Source organism: Bufo bufo, chromosome 10, assembly GCF_905171765.1.
Source record: "Bufo bufo chromosome 10, aBufBuf1.1, whole genome shotgun sequence".
Classification (NCBI taxonomy): Eukaryota; Metazoa; Chordata; class Amphibia; order Anura; family Bufonidae; genus Bufo; species Bufo bufo.
In genome coordinates this window covers 52176278-52196963 of record NC_053398.1, presented here as the reverse complement: position 1 = coordinate 52196963, position 20686 = coordinate 52176278, and the positions used below count along the sequence as shown (strand labels likewise).

Genomic DNA, 20686 nt, shown 5'->3' with positions numbered 1-20686 from the left:
GCCGCAGGTTGGGCATGCCTGTTCTAGACGGATGGTAGGTGGTGATGGACGAACATTGGCTGAGATGATTCGCGAAAGCGCATTCGCGATTAAATGTTCGTGAACTGTGCGTTTGCAGTGGGCCCCATTCAGTCATACTATATCTGACCTAAGGTAAAAACTCCACAGTGGGCAAAATACCTCAATTAATTAATGGTATTACATATATATATACAGTACAGACCAAAAGCTTGGACACACCTTCTCATTCAAAGAGTTTTCTTAATTTTCATGACTATGAAAATTGTAGATTCACACTGAAGGCATCAAAACTATGAATTAACACATGTGGAATTATATACATAACAAACAAGTGTGAAACAACTGAAAATGTCATATTCTAGGTTCTTCAAAGTAGCCACCTTTTGCTTTGATTACTGCTTTGCACACTCTTGGCATTCTCTTCATGAGCTTCAAGAGGTAGTCCCCTGAAATGGTTTTCACTTCACAGGTGTGCCCTGTCAGGTTTAATAAGTGGGATTTCTTGCCTTATAAATGGGGTTGGGACCATCAGTTGCGTTGAGGAGAAGTCGGGTGGATACACTGGATAGGTGGATAGTCCTACTGAATAGACTGTTAGAATTTGTATTATGGCAAGAAAAAAGCAGCTAAGTAAAGAAAAACTAGTGGCCATCATTACTTTAAGAAATGAAGGTCGGTCAGTCAGCCGAAAAATTGGGAAAACTTTGAAAGTAAGGGCTATTTGACCATGAAGGAGAGTGATGGGGTGCTGCGCCAGATGACCTGGCCTCCACAGTCACCGGACCTGAACCCAATCGAGATGGTTTGGGGTGAGCTGGACCGCAGAGTAAAGGCAAAAGGGCCAACAAGTGCTAAGCATCTCTGGGAACTCCTTCAAGACTGTTGGAAGACCATTTAAGGGGACTACCTCTTGAAGCTCATCAAGAGAATGCCAAGAGTGTGCAAAGCAGTAATCAAAGCAAAAGGTGGCTACTTTGAAGAACCTAGAATATGACATATTTTCAGTTGTTTCACACTTGTTTGTTATGTATATAATTCCACATGTGTTAATTCATAGTTTTGATGCCTTCATAGTCATGAAAATAAAGAAAACTCTTTGAATGAGAAGGTGTGTCCAAACTTTTGGTCTGTACTGTATATATATTTTTTTATAAATAAATAAATTGTTTTGAGCTATGCATCAATAACTATATTATTTTGCCACCACATTACCTGGAACACTAAACAAGCCAAAGAGAAGGGTCTCATTTAGTGGTTACCACATTTTATATCACCAACCAGCCGCCTCTAATGCAAACAGTAAGAACACTATTATGTTACTTCCATTTTATTATATAACTGCAGTTTAAAAATAAAATTGGACCACAAATAATTACCGAAGAAATCTGTTGGTACTTGGAATAGTTATATAAACAACTCTGTAAAATAGATCATTCAAAATGTACAATTTATAAAATTTTTGGGTAGAGGAAATACATATTAAAGGTCTTCCAATCAGCACCCAGCTAAACTACTGTGTCATTTCAAGATGATCTCTTATTTGTAAGCCCTCAAAGGGAATCTATCACCTTCTTCCAGCACTACTAATTGCAGTACTACATGACAAATACTGCTGACACTGACTCTGGATTGCTACTTTATATGTGTATACTCCCCCTCACCCCGTAGCAAATCTGCAATACATTGACAGGACTCGAAAGCTACGTGCTCAAAATGGAGAGGTCCTCCTGAGCACAAGCTCATGATACCCATCAATGTCAGTGGAGTTTTACAGCAGCGGAAAGGGGCAGTATGCACATATAAAGTAGCAATCTGGAGTCAATGTCAACAGTACTACTAATGAAATACTGAAAATAATAATGCTTGAGGGAGATGAGAGACTCTCTGTAAGTAGTTCCACAAGTGGAGGGTCACTGAAATATTTTCTCCTCTCTGACAAGAGCTATAACATCTTTCATAATGTCAAAAAGAAAATGTTGGCAGGTTGGTTTATAAAAAGCCTTTATAATCCATGACTTTTGACCTTTGAAGACTTCTAATCCCTGTGTTTTAGCACTTAATGCATCTCCTCTTGAAGTATTTTTCACCAGTTCTTTTAACCTACAGACATTTGTGTTGTGGTCAAGGGCTGCAAGTTGTGTCCGTGCTACCATAGAGTCCAGGAAGAAATGTAACATCTTTGGACGATATTTAAGGCAAGTGATATGGTAAATCTCTAACTCTCCAGTGTGACAGAAGAATGAGAGACGTTTTAAGTCCTTTAATAGACTGACATTTTCTACTATTTTTTTGAGTTGTTCATGGGCGGTTGAATCTTTCTTCAACCAGTTTGTATTGTTCACCACTTCTTCTGGGAGAGGTGGATGATGACACGCTTTACAGTCACTATCACCACCCCACTCATGAACATTGGTGACATGCTGAAGAACTGATTTCCATTTTTCAATAAACAAATCAGGATTTTTACAACAAGTGCAAAAACTCCACCAAATATGGTTCCTGATTGCCTCCACCCATTGATATAAGATTTCACAGTCTTCACGTTTGGCTGCCATTAAAACTTCATTACCAATTGATTTGGATAGATGCCATAGATCTAACTGATGAATGATACCAGGATAATTGTTCTTCAGAAGTTCCTGAATAGCAACACTTCTGTCAGTAACAATCATTTTCACTTCAGCATTCATAGTTTGGAGCTCACGCATAGACTTCTGAAATCCTATTTTTTCTAGGCCTTCCAACGTCACTTGTGGAATAACAGGCTGTACTGAAAATGAACAAATTTTCTTGCTGGCCACATCCATCAAGGAGTATGTAGAGTACTTGGCAGAAAATCCAGGATTGTCCAACTGTTGATCTCCTGCCAAGCAAAGTGGTCTTTCCTGGATACTTTGTATGACTGCTTTTTGTTCCTCCTTCCAGTGATGATTAATGGTAGGAAACAGGTACATAGACTGAGTTTTATAACAGGTACTTTTGTCTATTGATTTTAAATTCAGCAATTTAAACATATGTTGGGATTTTAGAAAACTTGAACCGCTAAATAGCACTGCGGCAGATAACAGAACATTTCCCATTGGTTGATATCCATGTCTTGGCTGGCTCTCCCATAGTAAACTTGTATGACCAGATCTGCAACGAACTTCTATAGACAAATAAGATCCAATGGTTGCTTTTCTGTATTGTGTAAGTGGTGACATACACTTTGTTTCTGACCTACACGGGATCATCATTATCAGCTTTTTGAGACAGGATTCAAAAACAATATACTTTTCTTCTTCAACAGGATTCTCCACTGGTGAATCCAAGTCCTGGAACACAGGTTTTATGTCGTCTTCATCTTCTGCATCACTTGGAAGTAAGAATGATTCATCTTCATCCTCACTCATTTCATTGATATAGAACGAGGAGTCATTTAGGTCTTCTAGTTCATCATCAGTCTGCATGGCAGATGTTTCCCATGAAATTTGATCTAATGGCTCACTTGGAATGGGTGAAGCCCTTTCAATTTTGGGTTTATAGGATACAAAATTTGTGATATTTTGTATGGAACCGGAAACTGGAAATTGATCCTCTTCAGTTTTTATATTGGGTTCTATTTTCAGTGTATTGATATCAAAATCTGGTAATGTAAGGGCACTTTTAAAAGGTGTTGGGAATAGAACTGCTTGCCCTGCAGATGAATCATTTTCATCTTTAAAATGGATTACTTGTTTATGATCTAAAGTAGTACGTTCACATACATCCACTTCCCGATTTGAAAAGATTTCAACTTTAACTAGATCTAAATTAACGGTTTCCAAAACGTCAGACTGCTCATCACCACTGTCACTTGACCTGGAAGGACTGCAGTCACTAAGTCCTATGTCATCTGTGCTGCCACGAGACATACTTGATTCATTGTAATGATTTGTTTGTCCGCCTGAAACTAATAAGGTGCACATAATTTTACGATCTTTTTTATATATTTTAGTTTGTGTGCGAGCATTTCTTTTCCCACGCATTGGGTCAGTGGCAACGCAGCAACTTTTTCTGTTTGTGAAAGAATCAGTGTTGACACCTTTGTCAACCATTAAAGGCTTCTGAATCAGATAAGATGGCTGAACCAATGGGGTGCTGCTTGATACAAAATAAATATTACCTGTATTAATAGATGTTTGGCTCATACAATGACTGGGCAATGTACTTGGCACAGAAGAGGATGCGCCGCGTTTTTCCAATAAAACAGTATTTTCCTCAAGTTTTCTTTTCTTTGATGGTGGTTGACAACCAGGTTTTATGGGTTGTGAAGTAGGTGATTTAAGTGGAATTTGGACAACAGATATAGAGGGTGGTTTTTGTGCCAAACCCGATGTTGTTGGTGTCTGTGTCACGGAGGACACCGTTCCAGAGGCGGGAAGAATGGCAATGGGGCGTGGCTTTGTTTCACTAAGAACAGTTAAAGGAATGGGGATTGATGGAGCTGACATAGTTTTGTAGGGAGACTTGTCAGATCCAGAAGTAGAGATTACTGGAGTTGATGATGTGGGTAAGGATATTATTGGACAGAAAGATGTAGTGGAAGATGGTGTTTTGGTGCTTGAATCTGTAGCTTCTGGCTTGAGCTGGGTATTCAAAGGCAAGTTCGAATTTGTCAGAATGGAAGAAGATGGTTCTTGCACAAATGTGGTAGGAAATGAAGTGGTTTGCTGCAAGTTAGCAGGTGTTAACTTTTCCAGTTGACCACTGTGTGATGATGCCCTAAATTCTGATATTGCAGATGTACTCTGCTGAATGCATACGGATGACGACACTGGTACTTCCAAAACAGACAAGGAAGAAGGTCTTGATACAGATGACTGCTGACTAACACCAGACAAGGCAGAAATTTGTGTGGCCTCACAAACAGTATTTGAAGCCGGCTGAATAGTTACTGATCTGTCACCAACCACTGGATTAGGCTCCTGACTAATTCCGCAGGCTTGAAAAAAAACATGTTGAGGAACGACAGGAACTAAAGTCATTTGCTGAATAGTGGGTTGTGAGGTTGTTTTTGGATGAATAGCCGCAAGCTTAGCCCGAGATTTACGTAATCTTCCAAAGCAGGATGGTTCGCGGTTATTAGCAGGTGGAGCAGAAGCGGTTTGGTGCTCACTAGAAGAGTTTGGTAGTCCTGGCAATGTTGAAATATTTTCAGTTACTAAAGATATTGAAGATTGTGTTATTGTATTAAAAATTGTTGGAACCGCATTCTTTTTTAAAATCCTCCGATAGCCATCGTAGTGGTAACTATCATTTGTGAAATGTAAGGAACACATTCTATAGGAGTCATTTACTTTTCCTAGATACACTTTAACTACCATATTATCAAGGTCGGCATCATATTGTCCTGTCTGTTGCAGCCAAAGTTTAATTTTCTCAGGTTCTCTAGGAAAACCATGAAGAATTACAGAAGGATCACGCTTCTTCCTTGTAGGAATGCAACCACGCACAATACAATTTGGCATGATGTGATGCCTGCATAAAAAAGAAAAACAAGCATTGAATGAAGCCTTTAGAGAGCATCATATGTTAAAATGCAATACTTTTCAAAAGAGTAGAAACATTTCTACAAACTATATGAACACATGATGTTACTGATCGGGAGAGCTGTCTACATGCTTAGGGCTTATTCACACTACCATAAGGTCGCCGTGGTGCGTGAATCCCGCATTGCAGTGCGGATCTATTGACTTGAATGAATGCCCACGGAAGCGCCTCAGAGTGCTTCCGTGGGATTTCAATCCGTGCCTCTTCTCTGCAAATCCCCCTTGCTGAAAGAGAATGCATAAAGATATATTGTTCATGGCTTTCAATCATCAACATTTAATTATTTTTAGTAAGCAGTCACTGTAGGTAAAAATTAACATTAGGGCTTCATTTATATAGTGGTATGTTTTTGCACTTTTTGAACACGTTTTTTTCAGGCAAAAAATATGACCGATTTAAAGGGAAGAGATGTATAAGGGAAAAAAAAGTTTTGACAAAAGAAAACACATTCAAAAAACAAAACTTAAATGAGTTCTCTCTAACTGGCTTGGCAGCAAAGTTAAAAAACAAAACTCACTAGTACTCCGGGTTCAGTTTCGAGCTCTTGTCTCTACTGTTTCCAGTCTCCCTGCTATCATCAAAATGCAGGTAACGGTTGTAGCACAATTAATGGCCTCAGTGGTGACCTGTACAGGAATGGCATTTTTGCTTTGGTACCATACTAGGCCCCCTGACCATGGGTTCTCACTCTCAGAGAACACTTTAAAGGAGTAATCTCCATCTTGAGATTTATAGCATATCAACAAGATACAGGGCCCCATCTTGGAACCTCTGTGAATGCAGAGGTGACTGTGCATGCACAGCTCTCTCCATTCATTTCTATGAAAGTTTTGAAAACAGCCAAGTACATTTTGCCTGTTTTTGGACTCCCATAGAACTGAACTGATAGAGCAGCTCATGTTGCAGCCACATCTCAGTTCACTGAGGGCGTGAGATAGTGCTCCATTCTCGAGACCCCACCTCTGGTACCCATATTTATGGCGTTGTCTGTGAATATGTCATAATGTTAAGCATACTCATTAAACTGTGTAAAAGAAGACTTACTGAACTATTCCGATCCTGATGGTTTTGCCTACCTTAACTTTAAAGGGTAAATTACATTTCAGAATAAACTCTTGTGTGTACATGAGAAATAACTCATAACATTATACAGGTGAAACTCGAAAAATTAGAATATCGTGCAAAAGTCCATTTATTTCCATAATACAAATTAAAAGGAATTGCATTAATGCAGCTTAAAATTAGAATTTCGTAAAAGGTTCAAAATTCTAGGCTCAAAGTGTCACACTCTAGTCAGCTAATTCATCCATACCCCCTGAGCAAAGGGTACCTCAAAATTAAGACTCTGGGGTTTCATAAGTTGTAAGCCATAATCATCCAAATTATAACAAATAAAGGCTTGAAATATCTTGCTTTGCATGTAATGAGTCTATCTCATATACTAGTTTCACCTTTTAAGTTGCATTACTGAAATAAATGAACTTTGCGCAATATTTAAATTTTTCGAGTTTCACCTGTAAATCTAGCCATCATCATATACTTTGTATTCTATATTTATCACCAGCTTGCCCCTCTTCAGACTCTCTAATTGTCAGTTTTCCCTTAGCCAGTGGACTAGCTGCAATGATTTCTCCCACAAAGAGAAGAGTAGATATTGCACCTATTTCCCTCTATAGCAGTTATGCTCAACCTGTGGCCCTCCAGATATTGCAAAACTACAACTCCCATCATTCCCTGCCAGCCTACAGCTACCATCCTACAGAAGGGCATCGTGGGAGTTGTAGTTTTACAACAGCAGGAGGGCCGCAGGTTGAGCATCCCTGCTCTAAAGCATCCCATCATAAGCTGCTACAAGGAGGACATTATACAGCATTATGTAGCAGTGTAGCTATAAATCCAACACTGGGGCGAGACAAAAAACCTACTTGAGCCAGCAACAGTGCTCTGTGTGTCTATGCCTCAGTCTACCTTCACTAACCCCCTTTCCTATCTATACACTTCAATGGGCAGCATATAACCTGATCTCTCATTGAACGGCTGCTCCATCTTTTCTCTCAGGATGGCTTTCAGCTATGAATTGAGAGTGGATGATCAGTTTAGGGGAGAGAAGAAAAAGTAGCTGAGAACTGGAGAAAGAGGCATTTTTCTTAAAAGTAGATATACGCACAGTTGTGGCCAAATATTTTGAGACTGACACAAAAATTTTGGTTTTCACAAAGTTTGCTGCTTCAATGTTTTTAGATCTTTTTGTCAGATATTTCTGTGTTAATACTGAAGAACAATTAAAAGCATTTCATAAGGTTTTTTTCAAAAACTTTTATTGACAAATTGTATATTCAATTCCTTGTAATGTAGTTGGTTAATGGTGCCTGATACCAGGTTGTGTTCCTGAAGTATGAAGTAACTGTACATACGTACTGCACACTGTAGACCTTTAGGTGGTGCTATGAAGGGTCAGGAGACTAGAAGACAAATGTAACAAAGAGTTTGGCTCCATTAAGGACATAATCAGGGTAGTGTACCACAATAACCTCTCTTTCTATCATATGGGTGGTGGCTGGGTGCCATATTGAGCACTGGTTGATGGGAGCTCATGGCTTTGGTGACTTTTACCTAATTTACTGTGTATGTTATATATCTTTTATCATAGTCAAGTAAATTTTTATGCACCTAAGTCGTGTTGAAGGGTTGTCTCATCTTCGTGTTACTAAGGTGAGATGAGGCACAGTCCAGACCACTTCCTGGTCGGGAAACAGCAGAGCGCTCTGCTGTTTCAGTAGCTTTCATTGCCGTGCATGAGAGCTACGGAAACAGTGTAGCACAGCAAGCTATGCTGTTTCTGAGTTAGGGTGTGCCAAAGCGCTCTGCTCTTTCCCTGCCGGAATGTGGTTGGGACTGTGTCTCATCTTGCTTTAGTAAGTCTATTTTTCCCAAATAACAGAATTCACGATAATACACAAAGACATCAAGTTTATGCAAAAGACTCAATAATTTAGTGCTGACCCTTATTTTTCAAGACTCCTGCTATTTGCTCTGGCATGCTCGATATCAGCTTCTGGGACAAACCCTGTCTGAAGGAAACTCATTTTTGCCTAATCAGGGTTTGAAGCTTATTTGTTAATTTCTATGTTGTTATTTGTCCACTCGCTTTTTGAGGACTGACCACAGGTTCTCAATGGGGTTGAGATCTGGGGAGTTTCCTGGTCATAAACCCAAAACGTCAATGTTTTAAGGCTAGGGCTACATGCCAACAATTATAGTGAGACAACTGTCACAACCAGGATTGCAGAATAGCGTTATCCCATAGAAATGAATGGGATCGCAGCACAAGCTGCAAAAAAATCCAGCAGTGATGGATCTTTTGCCTCTCACGCTGCAATCCCATTCGCCATGTAGCCCTAGCCTTATTCACTAACCCACTTAGTTATCACTTTTGTCTTGTGACATGGTGCTCCATCATGCTGTGAAAGGCATTGTTCATCACCAATCCCGTAGCTGAATCCTCTTTAGGAGAAGGTTGTGGCACTTGGACTTTCTTGGGTGTCCTGAAGCCTTCTGCACAGCAATTGGACCTCTCCACTTGAAGTTCTTGATGATACGACAAATAGTTGATTTAGGTGCACTCTTACAAGCAGCAATGTCCTTGCCTGAGAAGGAAGCCCTTTTGATGGAAAGCAATGATAACTGAATGTGTTTCTTTGGAGGTAAGCAACCCATTCATTGCCTTCAGAAGAGTAGACTGGTTGCTATAAAATGGGGGTGATGTTTGAAATCATTGCTTTCTTCTGAAGGCAATGATTTCAAACATCACCCCCATTTTATAGCAACCAGTCTACTCTTCTAATTCAATCAGCATGACAAATTGATATCAGCTACCTTGTGTCCTCGTTAACTCTTTCTCCTGAGGCAACAAGATGATCACAGAACTGATGGTAGCAGGTCATTTTGAGGCAGGGCTGAAATGCAGCGGAAATGGGGATTTTGTGATTAAATTAATTTTCATGAAAAGGAATGACTTCGGAATTAATTCATCTGATCAATTTTCATAGCAATCTAGGAGTTAATGCAAACTGACACCATAAAAACTGAAGAAGCAAACATTGTGAAAACCAAAATTTGTGTCAGTCTCAAAACTTTGGGCTATGTCAATATTACACAGTTTCTGAAGTGTTGCAGTATTTCAAGCACCAACAGACATTGTGCTGAGCATTTCATGTAATGCCTTGGCTACTCAGCCTCCTGAACCTGAGAAGTAGCTCATAAGTGGAGAAAGAGCCATGTTTCTCTAATAAGTTATATTACAAAGTTTCTTATATTCGCTTGTGATATTGGATTCTGCACTAAAGTCTGTTGAAATTACACTGCCCACCTAAAGGATCTAATCCACCTTAGGCTAGGTTCACACCTGAGTGTTTTACAGCGCGTTCCTACGCGCTGTAAAACGCTCAACAGGCAAAAACCAATGTTTCCCTATGAGCATGGTTCTCACCTGAGCGTTTTACAGCGCGTACGAACGCGCTGTAAAACGCCCTACGCCCCAAGAAGTACAGGAGCTTCTTTGGGGGCGTATTGTCGCGCGTTCCCGCCCATAGACTTCAGCGGGAACATGCCTAAATGGGCGTTTGCTTGTTTCCGCCCATTAAAAACGCCCAATACAAACGCCCGATAGAAACGCCTGTAAAAAGTGCTTATCGAATACGCTCAGGTGTGAACCCAGCCTTAAGCCCTTGAGCAGAAGCCAGTTTGGACCAAATGCTGGAGCCCCATTTTTCAAATGTGACATGTGTCACTTTATGTGATAATAACGTTGAAATGCTTTTACTTATTCAAGTCAGAGACTGTTTTTCTACTAAACACTGTACCTTATGTTAGTGGTAAATTTGTTTTACCTTATTTTAAAAAAAATCCAAAATTTACAGAAAATTTGGAAAAAGTCAAAATGTTCTAAATCTGAATGTCTTCGCTTTTAAGACAAGTGATGCCTCACAAAATAGTTATTAACATTCTCCATATGTCTTCCTTATGTTGAAATAATTTTGTGAACATCATTTTATTTTTTTAAGATGTTACTCTGGGTTTCTTGGCAATACATAAACTTTGTCTTGGGAGGATGGGTGGTGGTACCCTTTCTTATTATAGAGAGTGCCTAGCATGCATAGTTTTGTAACCCAAGCAATGACCCTTTGGGTTTCTGACAAAGATATTCAAATTAGCTTTCCTAAGCCTATCTGATGTCAGCAGATGTAAGATGTGCTAAGTTTCCCAGAATTTTAGAGGAACATTGCTGGCTTATGAAACTTCTCATGCATATTCGGTGCTCTCCATAAGGACAAATAGTACCCCAAACAAGGACTCTCAGGCAGCCAAGCTTCTTTGCTCAGGTCTGTTAAAGGGTAATTATGCAGAATGAACTGGATTCCTGATATGCAACAGCTTTCCTTTTGGAAAGGAGACTAGCCTGCATGTCTCTTCCAGAGAAGCATTACAGTTGCAAGAAAAAGTATGTGAATCCTTTGGAATGACATGGATTTCTGCACAAATTGGTCATAAAATGTGATCTGATCTTCATCTAAGTCACAGCAATAGACAATCACAGTCTGCTTAAACTAATAACACACAATAATTAAATGTTACCATGTTTTTATTGAACACACCATGTAAACATTCACAGTGCAGGTGGAAAAAGTATGTGAACCCCTAGACTAATGACATCTCAAAGAGCTAATTGGAGTGAGGTGTCAGCCAACTGGAGTCCAATCAATGAGATGAGATTGGAGGTGTTGGTTACAGCTGCCCTGCCCTATAAAAAACACACACCAGTTCTGGGATTGCTTAAAGGGTTATAAAAGTATCTCCAAAAGTTCATCAATCCACGGTAAGACAAATTTTCTATAAATGAAGAAAGTTCAGCACTGCTGCTACTCTCCCTAGGAGTGGCCGTCCTGTAAAGTTGACTGCAAGAGCACAGCGCAGACTGCTCAATGAGGTGAAAAAGAATCCTAAAGTGTCAGCTAAAGACTTACAAAAGTCTCTGGCATATGCTAACATCCCTGTTAGCGAATCTACGATACGTAAAACACTAAACAAAAAGATTTCATGGGAGGATACCACAGAGGAAGCCACTGCTGTCCAAAAAAAACATGGCTGCACAAGTTTGCACAAGAGCACCTGGATGTTCCACAGCAGTACTGGCAAAATATTCTGTGGACAGATGAAACCAAAGTTGAGTTGTTTGGAAGAAACACACAACACTATGTGTGGAGAAAAAGAAGCACAGCAACATCAAAACCTCATCCCAACTGTGAAGTATGGTGGTGGGGGCATCATGGTTTGGGGCTGCTTTGCTGCGTCAGGGCCTGGATGGATTGCTGTCATCGAAGAAAATATGAATTCCAAAAGTTTATCAAGACATTTTGCAGGAGGACTTAAGGCCATCTGTCCACCAGCTGAAGCTCAACAGAAGATGAGTGTTGCAACAGAACAATGACCCAAAGCATAGAAGTAAATCTACAACAGAATGGATTAAACAGAAGAAAATACGCCTTCTGGAGTGGCCCAGTCAGAGTCCCGACCTCAACCCGATTGAGATGCTGTGGCATGACCTCAAGAAAGCGATTCACACCAGACATCCCCAGAATATTGCTGAACTGAAACAGTTCTGTAAAGAGGAATGGTCAAGAATTACTCCTGACCGTTGTGCACGTCTGATCTGCAACTACAGGAAACGTTTGGTTGAAGTTATTGCTGCCAAAGGAGGTTCAACCAGTTATTAAATCCAAGGGTTCACATACTTTTTCCACCTGCACTGTGAAGGTTTACATGGTGTGTTCAATAAAAACATGGTAACATTTAATTCTTTGTGTGTTATTAGTTTAAGCAGACTGTGATTGTCTATTGTTGTGACTTAGATGAAGATCAGATCACATTTTATGACCAATTTGTGCAGAAATCCATATCATTCCAAAGGGTTCACATACTTTTTCTTGCAACTGTGTATGGGGACACAAGCACAGCAATAGATAAAAGACCTTATTATGAAAAAGCACTGATTGAACCATTTGAGGCTACCACCAAAAACTTTTAAAAAGTGAACATTGATCTATGAAGCACATGGAGGTGTATATAAATATAGGTACTACAGATGAGCAAATTAATTCTATCAATTTGTACTTTAATGAAAAACTGACCTTCACCTGCTTTTTGTAACCTCATTACCACCTTCACACATATTATACCTACCATCAAGTCGTAGTCGGCCTATCAGCATATAAATTTGCCATTTGTGAATTTGTCTGTAGTTAACTACGTATGACATCTTCTGTATATGTATTTAGGTGCCCACATGTACTCTACTGTCTTGGATGATACTATTATTAAGGATCACTCCAATCACCTTTACATTCCCAATTGGAGCTGCTTATAGATTCATAATATCCCCTCTTTTTTGTTTTGCTTCTTTTAATCTTGGCCATTTATAATAACTTTTCACATCATTAAAGGGATTCTGTCACCTCACCTCATTTTAGCTTATAGAGCTGCAGATATGCACGGCTAGATCGCCGCTAGCATGTCCGCAATATACCTGTCTCATAAAGCGGTGTGTCCTTTTATTGCAGGGCTCCAGACAAAAAAAAATACCTAGTAGCCATTGGCTCCTGAATTGAAAAATTTAGGAGCCAAATTAAATTTTTAGTCGCCTAATCAAAACCAAATAAAAATTTTGATATTGTGACAACGCTACGCCGATCAGATTGGCGTTGGGTTGTTTCGATACCAAAGTTTTGATTCGCTTTCGTCACCATAAAAAAGTATTGCGATACTCAATACCGTGCAAAAAAAAACACCAAAAAAAGCAGCGTGCATTTCGCATTTTATGAAACGTTCGGCCCATAATAGAACAGTCCTATCCTATTTTTTGGGGTGACAAGGTGACTAAAAATGGCGAATACTCACCGCATAGGAGAAATTTTTAAAAAATTTTATAGTTTGGACTTTTCGCTATGTAATATGTTTATTTATTGTTTATATATTTTATATGTAAAATTTGGAAAGGGGGGATTTAAACTAAATATTTTAGGGTACTTTCACACTAGCGTTTTTCATTTCCGGCATAGAGTTCCGTCACAGGGGCTCTATACCGGAAAAGATGTCTTCAGGTCAGTCTTTTGACTGATCAGGCAAAAGATAAAACCGCAGCATGCTACGGTTTTATCTCTGGCGAAAAAAAACTGAAGATTTGCCTGAATGCCGGATTCGGCATTTTTCCCCATAGGAATGTATTAGTGCCGTATCCGGCATTCAAAATACCGGATCCATCCTTCCGGTTGAACCGTGCGATTTTCACGCCTGGTTACTAGGATGAAAGTCTATTCACTGTATTACTTTCCCTTATAACAACATGGTTATAAGGGAAAATAATAGCATTCTTTAATGCAGAATGCGTAGTAGAAGGTCAATATAATAAACATTATATACACCCCAATATAATAAACATTGCTGGCGCAGTGCGCCCCCCCCATGTAATAAACATTGGTGGCGCAGTGCCCCCCCCCCCCCCAACACCCCAGTATAATAAACATTGGTGGCGCAGTGCGCCCCCCCCTCCCTAGTATAATAAACATTGGTGGGCAGTGCGCCCCCCCCCCTCCCTAGTATAATAAACATATAAACATTGGCGGCGCAGTGCGACCCCCCCAACACCCCAGTATAATAAACATTGGTGGGCAGTGCGCCCCCCCCTCCCTAGTATAATAAACATATAAACATTGGCGGCGCAGTGCGACCCCCCCAACACCCCAGTATAATAAACATTGGTGGGCAGTGCGCCCCCCCCTCCCTAGTATAATAAACATATAAACATTGGTGGGCAGTGCCAATGAGGGTTAAAAAGATAAACAAAAATTAACTCACCTCCTCCAATTGATCGCGTAGCAGCCGGTCTCCTGTTCTTTCTTCAGGACCTGTGGTGACATCACTGTGCTCATCACATGATACATCACCATGGAGCTCAGTGACGTCACCACAGGTCCTGAAGAAAGAACAGGAGACCGGCTGCTACGCGATCAATTGGAGGAGGTGAGTTAATTTTTATTTTTTAACTTTCATTGGCACTGCCCACCAATGTTTATTATACTGGGGTGGGGGCGCACTCAATGTTTATTATACTGGGGGGGGGTGTACTCAATGTTTATTATACTGGGGGGGGCGCACTAAATGTTTATCATACTGGGGGGGCCGCACTCAATGTTTATTATACTGGGGGGGCCGCACTCAATGTTTATTATACTGGGGTGTTGGGGGGGGGGGAGCGCACTCAATGTTTATTATACTGGGGGGGGCGCACTCAATGTTTATTATACTGGGGGGGCCGCACTCAATGTTTATTATAGTGGGGGGGGGCACTCAATGTTTATTATACTGGAGGGGGGCCGCACTCAATGTTTATTATACTGGGGTGTTGGGGGGGGCGCACTCAATGTTTATTATACTGGGGTGTTGGGGGGGCGCACTGCGCCACCAATGAAGATAACTGACCTGTTAATACAAATACAGGAGGCGGGACCTCTATGACAGGGAGCTGCGATCAGCGGCAGTTAACCCCTCAGGTGCCGCTCCCTGTCATAGAGTTCGGGTGCCGGCTATTTGATTCCGGCACCCGCCTCCTGTATTTGTATTAACAGGTCAGTTATCTTCATTGGTGGCGCAGTGGCCACAGCCCCTCCCCCTGTCCCTCTTCTCATTGGCCGCGGCGGCGGCAGCACAGGGGAAGGGAGAGACTCTTCCACTGCGCTGCTGATAAGAACCATTTTGGTCGCCATCTGGAGCCCTGATATCTATAAACTGTGATTTCGGGTCATTGAACCCATGGCCAGACCAAGGACACATGCCCATAAGGGCCCTTGTACACGACCGCATGCCATCTGAGACATACACTCCGTGAGCGGGCCATATTTCCCGGAGCGGCATTGATCCTGCGCACGGGAGCGCACAGCATCATAGATTACAATGATGCTGTGCCGTCGGCCCGCACTCATAAGATCTTATGAGTGCAGGAGAATAGCACCAGAGGAGGCCCGACGTGCACAGAATCATTGTAATCTATGATGCTGTGCGCTCCCGTGCGCAGGATCAATGCCGCTCCGGGAAATATGGCCCGCTCACGGAGTGTATGTCTGAGATGGCATGCGGTCATGTACAAGGGCCCTAACATGGATGCATAAATGTGTAACTAATGTACTTGTGAGGAGCTTCCCTACAGATGTATTTAGAGATAAAAGGGTGACCATGGAAAAATGCACGCAGACTTTCTACAGTTTTCAATGGGGTTGCGGTTGTACACGTGACACAAATTGAAAGAGGATGCCCTTTCCTTTAGCGTTCATGGTCTAGCCTCCAGATAGGCCATCAATATATAATCAGCGGGGACCCAACACCCTGCCGATGGGCTGTCTCAGTGTAGTGTCGGTGGCAGAACTACACAGCGCTGTCCATAGCGCAGTGGACGGAGTGTGTAACTGCAGCACTTTTCCTATTCACTTAGGCCTCTTTCACACGGGCGTTGCGGCAAAATGTGCGGGTGCGTTGCGGGAACACCCGCGATTTTTCCGCTGCGATAGTGCAAAACATTGTAATGAGTTTTGACCTCGCGTGAGAAAAATCACGCATGTTTGGTACCCAAACCCGAACTTCTTCACAGAAGTTCCTGCTTGGGATCGGTGTTGTGTAGATTGTATTATGTTCCCTTATAACATGGTTATAAGGGGAAATAATAGCATTCTGAAAACAGAATGCTTAGTAGGTGATCAATTGAGGGTTAAAAAAAATTAAAAAAATTAACTCACCTTCTCCTCTTGTCCGCGTAGTTCCCGGTCTCTTCTTTACTTTTTTAATGATGAGCTGTGGGCTAAAGGACCTTTGGTGACGTCAGATCACATGCTCCAACACCGTGGTGATGGACCATGTGATTGGAGCATGTGATCTGACGTCACCACAGGTCCTAGCCAGTAGTTAATCTTTTAAGAAGTAAAGAAGAGACCGGGAACTACGCGAACAAGAGGAGAAGGTGAGTTAATTTTTTTATAACCCTCAATTGATCACCTACTAAGCATTCTGTATTCAGAATGCTATTATTTTCCCTTATAACCATGTTATAAGGGAAAATAATACAGTGATTAGACTGTCACCTAGCAACCATGCATGAAAATCGCACCGCATCCGCACTTGCTTGCGGATGCTTGCGATTTTCACTCAACCCCATTCACTTCTATGGGGCCTGCGTTGCGTGAAAAACGCAGAATATAGAGCATGCTGCGATTTTCACGCAACGCACAAGTTATGCGTGAAAATCACCGCCCATCTGCACAGCCCCATAGAAGTGAATAGGTCGGTATTCAGTGCGGGTGCAATGCGTTCACCTACCGCATTGCATCCGCGCGGAAATCTCGCCCGTGTGAAAGGGGCCTTAGCTGGGAGCAGCGCTGCAGTAACCAGCTCCATTCACTACACATTAGTCAGAGGCGTGCACTGCCACTACCGTTCAGATACTGATCGACCCTGTCATGAGGATAGACCTTTCTGCATGCAATACGCACGCTGCAGACGAAAAATCTACTCTTCACAACAGCAAAGTGGAAGGGATGTTACAAAACGTCATCCTCACCCTGTGGAAAAAACGTCATGTTGATTTGTGCAGAAGATCTCACTGCAGATCTTACTCTCTGCAATCACAGGGTTCTGAGGGTGCACAGAGGGCTGATGAGGACGGGCAGTGGTAAGGCTCTGTTCAGGGCTCTTCCTGTACCGCTCTCTCAATGGGCTCTGCTGGTGGCCGGTTATACTAGGTGTGAACACAGCCTTATCTAGGAAAGGGGGGGGTATTATTTTTTGACTGGTTTTTACTAGTTTGGGGTAAAGTTTGATTTTCCCTTTCAGTGCAGCCCAGTAACACAGAGCACACACTATACTATAGTGTCTCCTGCTAGTAGTATAGAATACCGTCACTGCCATAAACCTCCCCTTGTAATCTATGGCGCATTCCTATAGCCCTAATCTATCACGACATGAATGGACAGTAGAGTGAACCGTGACATACATGAGAACGTATCACACCGCCGCCAGTTACCTCAGCACACTGCGCCGCCTATACCCGCTTCATCTTCTCTGACGTCATCAGCCGGCGACCTAGCGGCGCTGTGCAAGTGACGTCACGCTGGGAAGATGGCGGATCGCCGGAGGTTTCTGCCCGGGTTTTCTGCAGGTGATGATTGGAATGTAAATGTGTGATGGAGCCTCAGAGCAATCATCCCCAGTGCCGGCTGCTGTCAGACCGGGGGAGCCAGGGGTGAAGTCCTTCTGCATGATATCTATTATACTCCATCTGCTGGAAGGAATCCTGATGTGTCAGGGAAATGTTTCCTTTGTTTAAGATGTTTTTCCAGCCTTATAAAAATATTCTGACATTCGTGAATTTATGAATGAAGTCTTTCTCTCTCTCTATAATCAGTGGCGTCACTAGAACTGACTGGGCCCCACGTCAAATTTTTGAATGCGCGTTAAAAATGGGAATTTGTGACCATTTTACGCCTAAAAGTTCCTTAGTAAATGCGCCTTGAAGCTGTGCGCAGCCAGGATGTAGTGCAGCGCAGGCTCACGGAGTAATATCAGTGCTAGGATTAGGGGCACTGTCCTCCCTGGGCCCTGAAAAGAAATCCCTTTGTCCTCCTCCTGGGCCCCTTCCTGAGTCCAGGTGTCCGTAGCAGCTATTTTTCTGCTACAATAACATTCGGGACCATTTTTAACCCCCATTCCCCTCCCCAGGGTCCAACTTATCTTGGTTGCACCCCTGCAGTGATGAGGCTGCTGTAGTGCTCAGATCGGCGGGGTCAGTACCGCACCTCATTGCTGCAGTGATGTCACCTGGACCATGGAAGTGAAAATGGGATGATGTGTTTATTCATCCATAGGCAGCTGCTCGATTTGTTCTACTGCTAGGTACATTGCTTTATTGTTTTCTGATTATTGTGGTTGTGCAGTGAATGTGAACATGTTCCTACAGCAGGTTATGGTGACTGTGACCAGAGGGTTCCTCGTGTTCAGCCTTTGAACAGTAAATTCTATTTCATCATATGATTATTGCATACCAGATTAATAATTAAAGGGGTTTTCTAGGCTTTTAATATTGATAACCTACCCTCAGGATAGGTCATCAATATCAGATGGGCCGGGGTCTGACGCCCCCACGATCAGCTGTATGACGGGATGAAACGTGCCAGCTCCTGTCTCTCTCCCTGCTCGCTATGTAGACAGGAGATGGCGCATGTCTTCTCTTCATGTTGGACCTCCACCGATCTGATATTGATGACCTATCCTGAGGAAAAAAAAACTATTTTTGTCACCTTACATCACAAAAATTGCAACACCAAGCGATCAAAAAGGCATATACCCCCCAAAATAGTAACAATCAATTAAATTAAAAAATGCTTTTATTGTGTAAAACTTAAATAAATAAGAAAAAGTTGACATATTAGGTATTGCCAAGTCCGTAACGATCTGATCTATAAAAAAGTCACATGACCTAATCCCTCAGGTAAACGCTGTAAAAATAAATAAATAAAAACTGCGCCAAAACAACCAATTTTTTGGTCCCTTTGCCCCATAAAGTGTAATAATAAATGATCAAAAAATCATATGTACCCAGTAATGGTACCAATAAAAACATCAACTCTTCCTGCAAAAAACAAGCCCCTGCACAAGACGATCGGCAAAGAAATAAAACAAATAGGGCGTTCAGAAAATGGAGATAGAAAAACCAAATATTTGTGTTCAAAAACGCTTTATTATGAAAACTAAAACAAACATCATAGAAAGTAGACATATTTATCATTGCGTCCGTAACAACCTGCTCTACAAAAATAGCACATGATCTAACCTGTCAGATGAATGTTGTAAAAAATAAAAACGGTGCCAAAAAAAATCTAATTTTTTGGTTACCTTGCCTCATAAAAAAACATAATATAGAGCAATTAAAAATTATGTACCCCAAAATAGTACCAACAAAACTGGCACCTTATCCCGTAGTATCCAAAATGTGGTCACCTTTTTGAGTTTCTACTGTAGGGGTGTATGAGGGGGGTCTTCAAATGGGACATGGCATCTAAAAACCAGTTCAGCTAAATCTGCCTTCCAAAAATCATATGGCGTTCCTTTCCTACTGCGCCCTGCCGTGTGCCCATACAGCAGGTTACGATCACATGTGAGGTGTTTATGTAAACCGCAGAATCAGGGTAATTAATATTGCTGTTAATCCTTGCTTTGCTACTGGAAAAAATTGATTAAAATGTAAAATCTGCCATAAAAGTGAAATTCTGACATTTCATCTCCATTTTCTATTAATTTTTGTGGAACACCTAAAGGGTTAACAAAGTTTGTAAAATCAGTTTTGAATACCTTGAGGGGTGTAGTTTCTAAAATGGGGTCGTTTTTGGGCGGTTTCTATTATGTAAGCCTCACAAAGTGACTTCAGACCTGAACTGGTCCTTAAAAAGTAGGTTTTGGAAAGATTTGCTTCCAAACTTCTAAGGCCTAGTTCACACGAATCGCAGGCCGCAATACACGGCCACAGTTCCGTGTGCATTCTGCATCTCGGATGCGGACCCATTCACTTCAATGGGTCCTCAAATCCGGAATCGCGGAGCGGCCGGACGGGACCCCTCGGAAGCACTACGGAGTGCTTTCGTGGGGTTACGTCCCGTACTTCCGTTCTGCAAAAAGATAGGACATGTCCTATCTTTTAGCGGAACAGGCGGATCGCGGACCCATTAAAGTGAATGGGTCCGCGATCCAATGCGGCTGACCTACGGCTTGCGATCGTGCATTGCGGCCCGCTATTTGCGGGCCGCAGCACGGGCACGGGTCACACACGTTCGTGTGAACTCGGCCTAAGCCTTCTAACGTCCCCAAAAAGTAAAATGTCATTTTATAAATGATCCAAACATGAAGTAGACATATGGGAAATGTAAAGTAATAACTATTATATGAGGTATCACTATCTATTATAAAAGAGAAATTGAAATGTAAAAAATTTTGGTAAATTTGG

At 41.7% G+C, this 20686-nt stretch overlaps 2 protein-coding genes across 3 annotated transcripts in view; one reads left to right on the top strand and one right to left on the bottom strand.

Annotated features, from left to right (window-relative positions):
• Nucleotides 1-1342: 1342 nt before the first annotated feature.
• LOC120980320 lies at nucleotides 1343-17757 on the bottom strand. Its single transcript, XM_040409354.1, has 2 exons — nucleotides 17714-17757; nucleotides 1343-5520 (listed from the first exon to the last, which is right to left on the bottom strand). Exon 2 carries the CDS (start codon nucleotides 5508-5510, stop codon nucleotides 1932-1934), a length of 3579 nt encoding a protein of 1192 aa, XP_040265288.1. The 5' UTR covers nucleotides 5511-5520; nucleotides 17714-17757; the 3' UTR covers nucleotides 1343-1931.
• A 20-nt stretch (nucleotides 17758-17777) lies between these two features.
• Nucleotides 17778-20686, top strand: part of LOC120980319 (pre-mRNA-processing factor 39-like) — a 93937-nt gene continuing 91028 nt past the window's right edge. For both annotated transcript variants that reach the window (XM_040409353.1, XM_040409352.1), the window contains exon 1: nucleotides 17778-17848. In XM_040409353.1, coding sequence (XP_040265287.1) covers nucleotides 17809-17848 — 40 coding nt within the window. In that variant the 5' untranslated portion in view covers nucleotides 17778-17808. The remainder of the gene's footprint in view (nucleotides 17849-20686) is intronic.

Excerpts from the sequence above, each read along its gene's own strand:
- LOC120980320 (XM_040409354.1), bottom strand. The coding sequence starts at position 5,510 with ATGCCAAATTGTATTGTGCGTGGTTGCATTCCTACAAGGAAGAAGCGT.